This window comes from Elephas maximus, chromosome 3, assembly GCF_024166365.1.
Source record: "Elephas maximus indicus isolate mEleMax1 chromosome 3, mEleMax1 primary haplotype, whole genome shotgun sequence".
NCBI classification, from domain to species: Eukaryota; Metazoa; Chordata; class Mammalia; order Proboscidea; family Elephantidae; genus Elephas; species Elephas maximus.
This window is the reverse complement of record NC_064821.1, coordinates 66,729,532-66,741,846: the sequence shown is the minus strand read 5'-3', so window position 1 is coordinate 66,741,846 and position 12,315 is coordinate 66,729,532. Positions and strand designations below refer to the sequence as shown.

At 47.4% G+C, this 12,315-nt stretch overlaps 1 protein-coding gene and 1 long non-coding RNA gene across 6 annotated transcripts in view; one reads left to right on the top strand and one right to left on the bottom strand.

Moving 5' to 3' along the window:
- The first annotated feature begins 774 nt into the window (after nucleotides 1-774).
- On the top strand, nucleotides 775-6,316 carry LOC126072753 (uncharacterized). The gene is made up of 5 exons (XR_007516568.1): nucleotides 775-853; nucleotides 3,210-3,882; nucleotides 4,346-4,431; nucleotides 5,160-5,356; nucleotides 6,228-6,316. It is a non-coding gene; the product is annotated as an uncharacterized LOC126072753 (long non-coding RNA).
- Nucleotides 847-12,315, bottom strand: part of CEP85 (centrosomal protein 85) — a 35,976-nt gene continuing 24,507 nt past the window's right edge. For all 5 annotated transcript variants that reach the window (XM_049878347.1, XM_049878348.1, XM_049878349.1 and 2 more), the window contains 10 exons: nucleotides 11,650-11,783; nucleotides 10,902-11,019; nucleotides 9,327-9,512; nucleotides 7,635-7,787; nucleotides 7,263-7,405; nucleotides 6,264-6,375; nucleotides 5,260-5,310; nucleotides 3,012-3,119; nucleotides 1,758-1,983; nucleotides 847-1,411 (listed from right to left, as the gene is read on the bottom strand). In XM_049878347.1, coding sequence (XP_049734304.1) covers nucleotides 1,251-1,411; nucleotides 1,758-1,983; nucleotides 3,012-3,119; nucleotides 5,260-5,310; nucleotides 6,264-6,375; nucleotides 7,263-7,405; nucleotides 7,635-7,787; nucleotides 9,327-9,512; nucleotides 10,902-11,019; nucleotides 11,650-11,783 — 1,392 coding nt within the window. In that variant the 3' untranslated portion in view covers nucleotides 847-1,250. The remainder of the gene's footprint in view (nucleotides 1,412-1,757; nucleotides 1,984-3,011; nucleotides 3,120-5,259; nucleotides 5,311-6,263; nucleotides 6,376-7,262; nucleotides 7,406-7,634; nucleotides 7,788-9,326; nucleotides 9,513-10,901; nucleotides 11,020-11,649; nucleotides 11,784-12,315) is intronic.

Sequence of the window (12,315 nt, the reverse complement as noted above, 5' to 3'; positions counted from 1 at the left end):
CAGGATAATGCTGCAGGCCCAAAGCTTAGCAAGAATCTCATGGCTGACTCTGGGCTCCTGAACTGCTTGGTGCTCCCCTCATGCCCACACAGCCCCTGCTTGGCCTGGCTTCTGATCTAGAGGTGGCCTGGGCCCGGTCCAAAGAGCCAGGTCCAAACAACTGTGAAATGCCTCCCTAAACCAAAAAGGCAAGAGAAACCAGAAAGCAGAAGGTCCAAAGGCCCCAGAGAAATGGAAAAAAACAAACAAACAAACATGGAAAGCTTAACTTAAAGCTAACCTGCACTAGGTACTCTGAACTCTCAAGGAACCCTGAGCCAAGAAGGTGAAAGGTCTCCCCCAAACATGAGAGGCACAAATGAGAAGGCTAGGCTTGAGCCCCAGCTCCAGGGGAGGAGGTTAGCAGCTTGACAGTTGCCCTTCTGCATTCTGGGGAAAAATCCTCCCCAAGTCCTGAATCACAGAGAAGAATTGATACTCAAAGCCCAAGAAGGCCTGAAAAGCAAAGAAGGGGGCTGTGCTAACCACATGGCCAGGGCCCCAGGGACTGAGGGCTGCTAGAGAACAGGGTCTCTTGTAAAATGTCTTGGTGAGCAGATTAAGGAGCCCTGGCTGCTATCTTGGGGCCTCCAATCCTAGTGGGTTCTTTGCTCATGAACAGATCATCCTGAGGCTTCTGGGAGAACAAGAGCCCTGAGGAAGCAGCAGTGGAACTAGGCCTGAGAAAATCCAGAAAGCTAGGTCAGCTCCCAGGAAGGCTGGCACATGAGGCCTGATCCTCAAACAGCCAATGCTTCTGGTACTTAGCCCTTCCGGGCCTCCCTAATGAATGCTGGGAACCAGCGGGATCAAGGTATGGAATGGGAATGAATGGGTATCCATCCCGGAGAATGGAGAATAGATGTAAGCAACTTGTTTGCCTCTGACATCAGCCTGGGGCTGGGAGCACTGTATGAGAACTTATTAATTGTGCCTGCAAAAGTTCATTAGTAACTTACCCTTAAAGGGGAAACCAGGATGAGAGGACAAACATAATCCAACAAGGCAAAGCCAGTGTGGGGCAAGGTAGCCACAGTTCCCTAGTCAGCCCTGGGCCCCCAGATGCAGACTCTCACTGCCCTCCCCCTTCTCTAGGAATAGCAGCAGACAGCAGGCAAGAGATTGTCAGGGCAGGGACCTGCTGGACGGGGCTCTCAGCAGCCCAGACCCTCCCTGGGGGAACAGGGCCTGTCCCACACCCCCAGCATTCCTCACTGTGTGACACAGTTTTCTCCCATGTCCTGGGCATATCTGTCTGACATGGTGGTCCTTAAGTCCTCGATGTCACAGCGCAGCTGCTGAACCTCCTCTAGCTTCTTCCTGATCACATCCGGCTTCTGCAAGTCTAGCTGAGTCCCTGGGTGCTGTGCAGCTGGGGAGGAGAGTGTTTCGAGAATGTCAGTCAGTAGGTCAGTTAGGAGATGCTTTAATGTTGGGGGCAGTAGGGATGGGCAGCACCTTAAGGCCCAAGATCTTGGGACACGGCACTTTTAAAAAAGCAGCTCGGGATAGTGGGCTGATAACCTGCTGCCTAAGACACCTGTATGCAAGTACCCCATAAGGATGCCCGTTCCCAAAATAGATTTCAAAACACCTACTCTGTGAAATTCATATGCAGCCCTGTTCAAACACTGCCCTAAGGATGGGAAAGTGGGATGGAGGTGAGGGGAGAATAAAGGTCCCTCTATCTGGGGCCTCAGACTGGCCTGGGGACTCACAGTGAATGCCCAGGAGCAGAGAGAGATTGGGGTCATGGCCTTGGGCCCTCTGGGTCACAATGCTGCAGACAGCCTGCAGATCTTGAAAGCAGCTGGCCAACTCCTGGTGCAGCTCAAGTGCCAGCTGGGCTGTGTCTGGCGAAGGTGGGGACAGTGGCTGGGCCTGACGCAGGTGTTCCTGGAGTGTCAGATTCTTCTCAATCAGGTCCTGGTTTTGCACTGAAAGCTGAGTAGATAGATGTGTAAGCCACATTACCCCAGGCCCAGGGAGAGGCAGAGTATCTGCACGTGTGTGGACACAGGTGTATGTGTGTGGGGGACGGTGAGTCACAGGCCATGTCTCCCCTCTCCACCCCAATATCAGGCCAGGTTCCTCCTGCAGGTAGGGTTGGGCCCACTGGGTTCTAGCACTGGAGAGGAAGCTGCTCCCCAGCAGGCTCTGAGTCATCAGCCTCCAGGTTTCTGTTCAGCAACCAGAGATGTTTCTGCCCCTAGGAACTCTATCTGAAGCCACTCCTTCAGCCAACTCTGTTAGCCAGGCTATTAGAGAAGGCTTAATGTGAACTGTGAAATCTGAGGAGACACTGGTTTCAATCTCTCCCTGCCACCTTGACAAAAGTGGCCACCAGCCAGCCTGATCAGTATATGTCAGAGGAATAAAAGGGGACAAGGAAGACAGTAAGACAGCTAGTGGTCAATGGTGGGAGGCTGGAGAAGCTAGACTGAAGGATCCAGTACTGGAACATGTCCTTCCTCTTAACCCTTACTTATTTCTCTTTCCCTCACTCTCCTTAAACCCACTCTCCTTCCCAGCTTATTTCTAATTCTGCTTTAAAGACTGAGAAATACAGTTTCTCCTGTCCCAGTCCTCTATCCAAGCTGGGCCGTGTGACAATCCTAGCTCTGGGAGACTATTTCCTAGGCAGCTTGGCCAGTAAGCTTGGTCGCCCCCTGCTGACAGCTCTGTGTCCTGCATAAGGACCACCAAACCCCAAGTCTTCTTGAACCCTCCCTCCCCAATCTCACAAATCTGCAGGAAGACAAAGGGAGACAGATTTATTTTCTACATCCAAAAAGCATTCCTGGGTGATTATGGTCACTCCAAAACAGGCTTAGGGCCTTTGATATGAAGGATGAGGCAACGTCCTTGCCTATTCCTCAGTAGGGACCTCTCAAACACAGGGGCTCTTGAGGGTGGGAGGGTATAAAGAAAAATCTGGTTTGTGGAGGCAATGCCTGGCTCATGCTGCTCACCTCCTTCACAGCTGCGCGCAGCTGCTGCAGAGCAGTCTCCCTCCGCTGGGCCTCTTCTCTCAGGGCCTGGCTTGTTCCTTCTTCTTGAGCCACTTCCTGTTCTAGGCTCTGAATCCCAAAGCAAGGAGTGGTGGGAAAATATACCAGGAATAACAAGTGAACTCACTAACCAGTTCTCCTTTCTTTCCCTTCTTTTAGAGACCCATACCACAATTCTGGCTGAGACCACATCGGCCCCATCCTCCCACTGCTACAAATTTTACAACAGCCCGAATCTGTGACTTCCCACTCTAACCTGCCTATAGCCCCCGACACCTGCTCATAGAGTTCAACTCTTCAGCAGGGCATGCCAGGCCTGTCGGGCCCTACCTACTTTTCTAGCTGTACCCTTTCTTTTTACCCTTCACACAGCCTCCACTCCAACCACACTGAATGACTTACCTTCTTCCCCAAAGGCTCCATCCAGCTTGAATGCCTTTGCTCATTCCTCTTCTCCTCTACCTAGACTGCTTTCTGCTCTGCCTGTCACTCCAAGAAACCTCCGAGGTCCACCTGAGCCTTCCCCAATGGGTGAATCAGATCCAATTAATCCTAATCTCTCTTTGCCACTCATACCTCCACCACGGCTCATGAATACATCTGCTTAACATTCTAATTGGATGTGCACATGATCCTCTCTCCAGTAGATCCTAACTTTCTTGAGGGCAGGGAACATGCCATTTAGTTCAGTTCAATATTTACTGAGCACTTCTGTGTGAAGGGCACTGAAGATACTGAAAAAAATACTCAACAGCCCCTGTCTTTGAAGAGCTCCTAGTCAGATGCCCTCGACAATACCGTGTATGAAGTGCTTTGACACAGCTGCGAGGGGGTAAGCAGAGTGCTCAGTAAGGGGGGGTATATGTGTGTGCGCGTGCGCGCGTGCGTGGTGTCAGGGGAGGAAGGTATTTATGCTCATGCCTTCTGCTTCCCAGTCTATTCATTCCAATTCCCCGTCCAATTTTGAAACTGATTTGAATAACCTATTAAAAATTTTTGAATTTTCCCATATTAATAGAAAATATAAATGCCAAGGAGAAAGCCTCATCACTATGAAATACCCAATGTGACCATGTTGAATCCACCTAATTCGAGCAAATTCCACCTGACATTTTAATTTGTCTAAGTAGCCCCAACATGGGTAAATATGCCATTTAAAATATTGCATTTTTCCAACTTTGTGGAACCTCAGGGTTCCAGGGAACTTATTTTCAGATTCATTAAAAACTCTACTGAAGCCCTGGGATTTTAAATAGGCATAGACAAACTAACCAGGCTGGACTGTTTCCTTACAGGACTTAAAACAAGCGACTTAATAGCAGACAAAGCCCAAATCACCTAATGACGAAGGCAGGACTATAGCTTTCAGTTGCTCCTCAGAGTGAGTACATTTCACGTGTTTGGTGAGAAAACCTCTTTTAGAGCCCTAAGTGAACCCATTTTTCCCAGAATTTCACTGATCCCTCCCAATTTTACCTCCTAAAAATCACTTACATCGGTCCCCTCACGTCTCCATCCTTGCCTTATATCAGGTTCCCTCATCGTTTCTCACTAAGGTTTCTGCAACAGCCCCTGGCCTGTAGCCTTGCCTCTCTCCAGGCTGCCGATCTTCCTTCACACTCAAACCTGAGCTGTAAACCTGACCATGTCACACCCAATTCAGTGCTTTAAGAGCATCCAGTCACCTACCAAAAGAATACAAGTTAACTTAGTGAGACAAACAAGGCCCTCCTATAGCTCAGAATACCCACCTCTCCCGCTCAGCACCTTCAGTTGAATACTTGAACAATATCAAACAGCTTGCAGCTCCATGTTCAAACCATGCTGTTTGATGTTTTCCTGTTCCTACTCATGTTCTTCCTTCTATCTGGAATTCCAACACCATCTTATCCAGCTCCTCTTCTCTTGCCTGGCTAATGCCTCCTCCTCATCCTTTAAGCCTCAGGGTCTCCCAAAAGCTGTCCTTGACCTACCCCCTCTTTCCACTGACTCCTTTGTGCTCCCAGGGTAACCTGGACATGGCTCTCTTTTGTGCTGAAACTTCGATCATGTTTGTCTTTTGTAGGCTCAAAAACACTGACTGGGTCTCATTCTTGTTTGTATCCCTAGAACTGAGCAAACTACATGGCAGAGAATAGAATAAATTGGCTGAATTCTAAAGATACCATCACCAAGTCCTGCCCACCGTGTCCCAAAGACTCCTACTCACCTGTACTTGTGAACGCAGCTGATCCATCTTCTGCTGCTGCTTCTCTACAATCTGAAAAAGAAAAGTCATCAAGGAAGGCGCAATCACAATGCCAACGGTAAGGTCGGAGGAGAAGGGCCTGTGCCAGGATCTGTGGTTTGGCCATCAGCCCTTCGGCTACAGTCCTTTGGTAGCGAGACCAAGGGGATGACTAGTTAGCTCTATCTACAAAAAATATGACACAGATTCCCAATCCTGACTGACTAGCCTCACACTACTATGCTCCAATCATGAAGAGGTTCGTATAGGAATGCAGTGTGGACCCACAACCACTACTGGGTGGGGAAGGAGGAGTAGCGGGGACTCTCACCCTAATGACTACAAGCCAATGAAATCAACTTTATATACAGCCAGTGCACATTCAGTTCTTCGGTAAAGGACATGGCTTAAAGTTCAGTTTAACAAAGCCTGCCCTATCTAAAGCACTGACTGCTGTTGTTACTTAGAGCTTTAGTCACACTGGCTGTCCGAGCAGAAACCTAACAGGCCTGGGTTCTTTTTTTTTGAGTCCTTATGAATTCTCTGAACCATTTCTGGGTTTTCTTTTTTGGTGACCTGCAGCCAGTGTCCCTGGCAGGCCCTTGGCTCCCTTTCCTCTGCCTACTTGAGAAAGCAGACCACCTTGCTGGTCAGAACTCTATGCAGTGGCAAGAGATTCTGTGTAGGGCCTGAGCCACAAGTGAAGTGCTCCAAGCTTCAGTACACCATTTTGGGGCATCTATGCTCAGAGGCATGTTCCCCTACTGACTTCTGCCTGTACTCTACAAGAGTAAAGTTTGTCTGTTACAAGGATGAATATCTAAAATGCAAATTGTTGCTATGCATGGTTGACTTCTCCGGAAAGACAGAAAAGCTCTAGATAGCAGATCTTGGGTGACCCCAGGCTCTTCTGGCGTCTTCCCAATATACTATCTTATCTTTTCTCCCAGTTTGCTGGCTGTCACAGCCTGGACACCCTCAGTCACCTTTCGGAGTGAATCACATTCCTTCTGCCAAGACTCCACTTCTACATTCGGACGTTCTTCCTGTTGGGCTGGACATTCTCCACTGGTCTTTACACACTGCTTATCTTGCAGGCTGAAAGACAGTGGCCTTTTCAATGTGCCATTGATTCTCTACCTACCCAAGGCTCTTTTATTGTTTTGATATTTAAAAAATAAACATTCATTGCATGAATTTAGATTATAAAAGTCACACATGTTCATTGTAGAAATTTGGGAAGTACAAAATAGAACTCCTTTTTTCTAGGCACACATAGTCTGGAGCAGAGCCAACTTTGTCCCCTAACCTCACCCACAGGTCCCCATAATCACTTCCATCATGGCCCATCTGCTGAGATAAACAACAGGATCACTGCGGCTGGATATGGGATGATAAATCCAATTCATCCCATCAGAAACTGGATTTGGTCCAAGAGGCTACTGAAACACAGCCATCACATTTTCAGAAACTATTAATATGGAAACGAGGTGCCTAATGGCGAAGGCTCCCAAGACACCCTGAGAGTACACTATGACATCTTGTTTTGTTCTTAAAACCTGTCATGGTAATCGAGAGCAATCCCTAGGGCCGAAGACAAACAGATGCTCTTGGTAACCTTTAGCTTACAAGGTTGAAATGTTAGTAACCCCTACTCCTCAGCTCGAGGATCTACTTTTACACATATACAGATACTTCATTTCCCAGTTTACAAAGTGCTTTCATTCACTCAACACCTACATATTCGAGGATTATTAAGTGCCAGGCACTGGGTTGGATTTTTCCAAAGAATACAGTGACAAGCCCTGTGGCTCTGCTCCCACCCCTTCTGAGGTACCAAAGACATATTTATTCCCTGTCCATAAGAAAATGAAACTCAGAGAGGTAGAATAATTTACCCATAGTCACATAGTTAGCGTGTAGGACAGCCCAGACCAGAGCTCAGCTCTCCACTTCCTTTTCCTCAACCCCACAGCACTGTTTACCTTTGTTTAGTGGCTTCTTTCTGTCTCAGGCTTTGCAGTTGAGCCTCCTTTTCCCTGCAGGCTGCCTGGGTCTCCTCCAGCGAATTCTCCAGCTCAGTTACTCTCTCCTGTAGCTCTGTGCTCCTCAACTCAGAATCCTTAAGCTGAGAGACAGGATCCCATTCTTAGGTCAACAAGCCAAGGAAGACTTTGTCTGGGTACCTCTAAAAATTTTCAGTCCAGTTGAAAATTTGATGGCCAGGAGTTTGGACATGGCTCCCTTGGGATATTCTTTTGGGAAGCCACAGAGTGACTGCATACAGCAGATGCTGATCAGTCCCCCTGCTTGGCCATGCCCTGCTTGCCCCGAGTATGCCCAGACATTGCTGCTACCTGCTGGCTCTGCTTCTGATGGTCTTCCAGGGTGGGCAGGTCAGCCAGGTAGCGCTCCAAAGTTTCAATACGTTGCTGCTTCTCCCGGTTCTGCTCCGATTCCTTCTGACATTTCTTTTTCAGATTATTGATGTGTTTATCACGACCCTTGACCTTGAAAAAGAAATGTTAAGAGTCTGTCTTCATTGGCTCTACAACCCCAACATCAATGTTTTTCAAAGTGACCACTGTCTCCGCCCTTGGGGCTGTGGATATTGTTTCACTGCAGTGAAGGCAGGAAACTCATCAAATTTTGCCACTTGGGATTTGGGCATAAACTTCAGAGTTAACACATCTACACTTTCCAGGCGAGGGCAGGGAAGAATGGCTCCTTGGGCAGCTTTAAAGAATTGACAGCACTTCCCTCTAGACGTACAACCAGTTTGGCCAGTTCTGGTGAAAAAGGTGGTACATTCTTCCCTGAATAGGACATGCAGTAAAACGCCAAGCAATCATCTGGAAGGGCTAATGAGACCGTAATGTAAGCTCCTTGAGGGGAGGGGCTGTGTTCCATTTTGCTCATTATTATATCTCTAGCACCTAGCACAGAGCAGGCACTCAATAAAGATTTGTTGAACGGAGGCTTTTCTTCACTATTCTGGTTTCTTCTTTGGCTTATGCAAAAGGGAAGCTGGGGAAAGCAAGAGAATACAGAGAAAAACTGAGGCAGATCCACTGATGCCAAAGAGAGGGCACAGGCCTAATTTAATACAAAGATATGAAAGTACTAGGAAAGATTCCTGAAAAATCAGCCAAAAACTTTACCCCAGATACACTTATCTCTACCCTTCAAGCTCTGAACCAGTGGTTCTCACATTGTAATATGCATCAGAATCGCCTGGAGAGCTTACTTAAAATGCTGATAACCAACTTTGGATTAAAAAAAAATGGTAAACTGACCCCAGATGTTTATCCCTTCTAAAACATCTCTAAATGACAGGAAGGAAATAAAGTATTAACCTAAAAGAAAAAGAGAGAAAAGGGAAGGAGACAAAAGCAGATGAGAGAGTTCAGTGTGTTTTTGAAAAACTGAAGTGGGCAAGTGGGATAAATGACTCAGCAGAGCAGAGGAAGTTACACTCTGCAGTGGGAGTTAGATAATATGGAAGATACTGTGCCTCTCACAACTCCTGAGAGGCAGGTATCAGCCAACGACCTGAAAAATAAGAGGATTCACTGAAAATCTACAAACAGGTTAGCCAGATACTGTCCTCACCCTGGTATTCCCCTTGAGGGGTTTGAAGATTCATTCTCTGGAAAAATCAAATGACAGAGGCTCCAGACTCAGGGATATCAGTCACAGCAGAGAGAGAGGGTGGCGAAGCACTGGGTTGCAACAGCGCCATCTAGTATGCCTGCCCAGGCTAGTTTTCCACCCAGGCCAGCCGGCAGCATATCACAGCCTGGGACAGCGAGGGATTATTTAACTTTTCCGGCTACAGCAGCTTTGTGGAGAAGCAACAGAAAGGAGGAATTCCATTTCTACCTGATAGATCTTGAGTAAGAAGCCCAGAAACAGTTGGAACCAAGTGGCTACTCCTAGTTCTGGAAATGGGAGGCCAGAACAGCCTAGGCTCATGCTGGAGAGGTCTGACTCATCTCTGGCTGGTGCCAACTTCTTTGTGAATCAGAGATATCAATTCCTCAGCTCACCCTTTCTTCCTGTTTCTTCCCCTCCTCTGAATGCTTCTGCAATGCCACTTTGAGTGACTCTCTGATGAGCTGGACTTCAACTTCTGAAGCAGAGAGTTTCTTTTCAAGCTCGATCTTTTCTCTGCTTAAGGCGTCTGTCTTCTGTGCAAATTGTGCGCGTAAGAAGGTGTTCTCTCGCTGCAATTCCTGCAGGAAAGATTCTCAATATATAACTGTTACGTACCCTCACAATCTCATATACTTTATTTATTCCCACCACAGTTTGAGGTCAAATATAATCCTTCTCCAGGAATTTCTTAGAACAGTGGTTCTCAAAGTCTGGTCCTAGGACTAACAGCATAAGCATCACCTGGAAACTAGAAATCACCTAGAAATGCAAATTCTTGGGCTCAACTCCCAGACCACCCACTGAATCAGAAACTCTGGAGATGGGTCCCAATAATCTGTGTTTTAACAAGCCCTCCAGGTGATTCTGATGCACACTAAAATTTGAGAACCACGGACTCAAAAAACAATAACCCAAGGAGTTGCATTATCATTACAATGCAAGGAACACAGGACAAGACATCCGAAGACCTGGGCTCAAGGCCTGGTCCCCCACCACTTTTTATCTTTATGATCTTAGGTAGGTTCTTATTCCTCCTTGGGCTTCAATTTTTTCATCAGTAAAATTATGGGACTAAACTAGATTTTACCTAAGGGCACTTCCTACTCCAACATTCTGATTCTGAGATGGAATATTGTCTTAACAGGCCCAGGGGCAGGGGTAGATGACCCAGTAGGCAAACTGAAACTGTTCACTACAGATTAGTAAGTAAGCACAAGTAAACCAGTGCTTACCTTGCTTACTGGGTTATCTGCCCCTCTCAGGGACTGTAAATTTGAAAAGAGGCTTTGATTCTATATGAAGGTGTTGTGGGGTTGGGAGAGAGACAGATGCCATCCATACCTAGAAGGATAACCACTGATGTGGTGAAAAAATGTGAAATTGTTCACTACAAATGATCTGGTAAACAAGGTAAGCACTGTGTTTACCCTTGCTTATTGGATAATCCTCCCGTGCCCAGGAGGTAGCCAAGTCAGTACTATAGTGCCCATTCACTCAAAAGCCCAAATTGCAGAAGCTTGGTCAATAAATCAGGCTTCTTTTCTAGCTCTCAGCCACCACAGCCATTTACCTCAGCGAGTATATGGTTTCCTTCAGTTGCTCCTAGACACGGAGGAATAAAAAGGAGAATGGCTCTAAATCTCCCATTATCTTAGCCTCTCCTTCCCTCTCAGAACATCACTCTACTCTAGGGTCTTCCTATCTATGCTTGCTCTGTCTTTCTTCTCTCTGAAGAATGTCTTGACACCAAGGCATCAGGAGTTTCACCTGATTCTGCCCGCAAGCCTTTTCTGCCCCTGCAAGGGCACAGCAGGGGATGCTTTAAAATTAGGATGTTTACTCTTTGAGGGCAGGTATGCCTTACATCACTTGGTCCCTTTGGTATCTTCTGGGTAACTAACTGTGCCAAGCACTAGGAAGGCATGAGTTCTGATAAGCAGAGTGCCATCCTGGCTGGCAATACTTACCTGCAGCCTCAGCAAACAGACATCCCCAAAAGGAGCAGGGCGGCCCAAAAGGGCACTGTGGACTTGTAGTTCACTCTCTCGCACTTTCTGCTCCAGCTGCAAGATGTGTTTCCTCTGCCTGCAAAAGGTAGTAGAATCAGGTCCAGGCCCACTTGCAATATAAGCCCCCCTTGGTTTCCTTAGAGGGGCCCTGGTAGCACAATGGTTAAGTACTCATCTGCTAACAAAAAGGTTGGTGGTTCAAACCCACCAGCCACTCCACGGGAGAAAAGACCTGGCAATCTGCTTCCATAAAGATTTACAAACCCTACTCTGTCCTCTAGGGTTCAGTACGAGTCAGAATCAACTCCACGGCACACGACAACAAAAACTTTCCTCAAGCGAGTTCTTCCTAAAATGGGTACACTCCATACTACATAAGCGAAGGCTCTGGATTCTGAGCAGCACTGTTTTGCTGAAGGAGGACAAGAAAACAACAAAGCTGACTGAGGGGGTGTGAGGAAAGATCAGCTGCAACGAACCAGCTGCCCCCTTCCAGCACACCCTAGGGCCACTGCAGAAAGACACAATTGGCCTATCACAGTAGTCAGATACAGGACTAGGCCGCTTAACAACCCAGTTCTACCATGAGGCAAGGCTTGGGCCTAAGCAGGGGAACGAACATGTGCGCCCTGGGGAAGGCCTCACAGGTGCCCGCAGTGGGAGCTGGGAGAGCAGGGGCTGGCCCTGTGGCACCCCTTGCTCTTACTTGTCAATGAGGAGTTCCTTTTCCTTCAGGAGGTGTTCATTACTGTTCAAGATGCTGATCCACTGTGCCGGCTCCAAGGTGGGCAGTGAAGGAGCAAAAGGAGTGGGATGGTGGCAAATGGCTCCGTTCTGAAGCTGAAAGACAAATAGGCTCAGGAGGTGGCTTGACTTTGACCTAGAGACACTTGACATCACCTGAGCAGTATGCAGTACCCAGCTCTGCAATCAGACCCAGTTTGGCTCAGCCTGAGAAGGCCCAGTGTTTATGCAATAATTTTAGCTCTGATACATGACTGGAAAGAACCTGCCAGTGAGGCTTCTGCCAACTGGCCACTCCCTGGTCAGAAAGGTTCTAGTTTCTAAGAAAAGGTCAGTTATCTTTCATTATCTAGTAATAGAGGCAAACCAGAAGCTAAGATGTCCTTACCAGCCAGGGCAGGAAAGTCTGTCCTTTTCTTCCCTTCCTTCCCACTCTTCAACAGTGTAAGGACCTTTTTTTGTTTTGTTTTGAACACAAAAATGGTATAGTAGGAAGAACACAGGGGTTAAAGACGATTTTTAAACCCCAGCTCTGCCACTTACTAGCTTTGTGGCCCTGGACATATTATTTATCCTAAGAACCTGATAAGTCTGTACATTTACCTCATCTGTGTGCTTTTGGGATTAA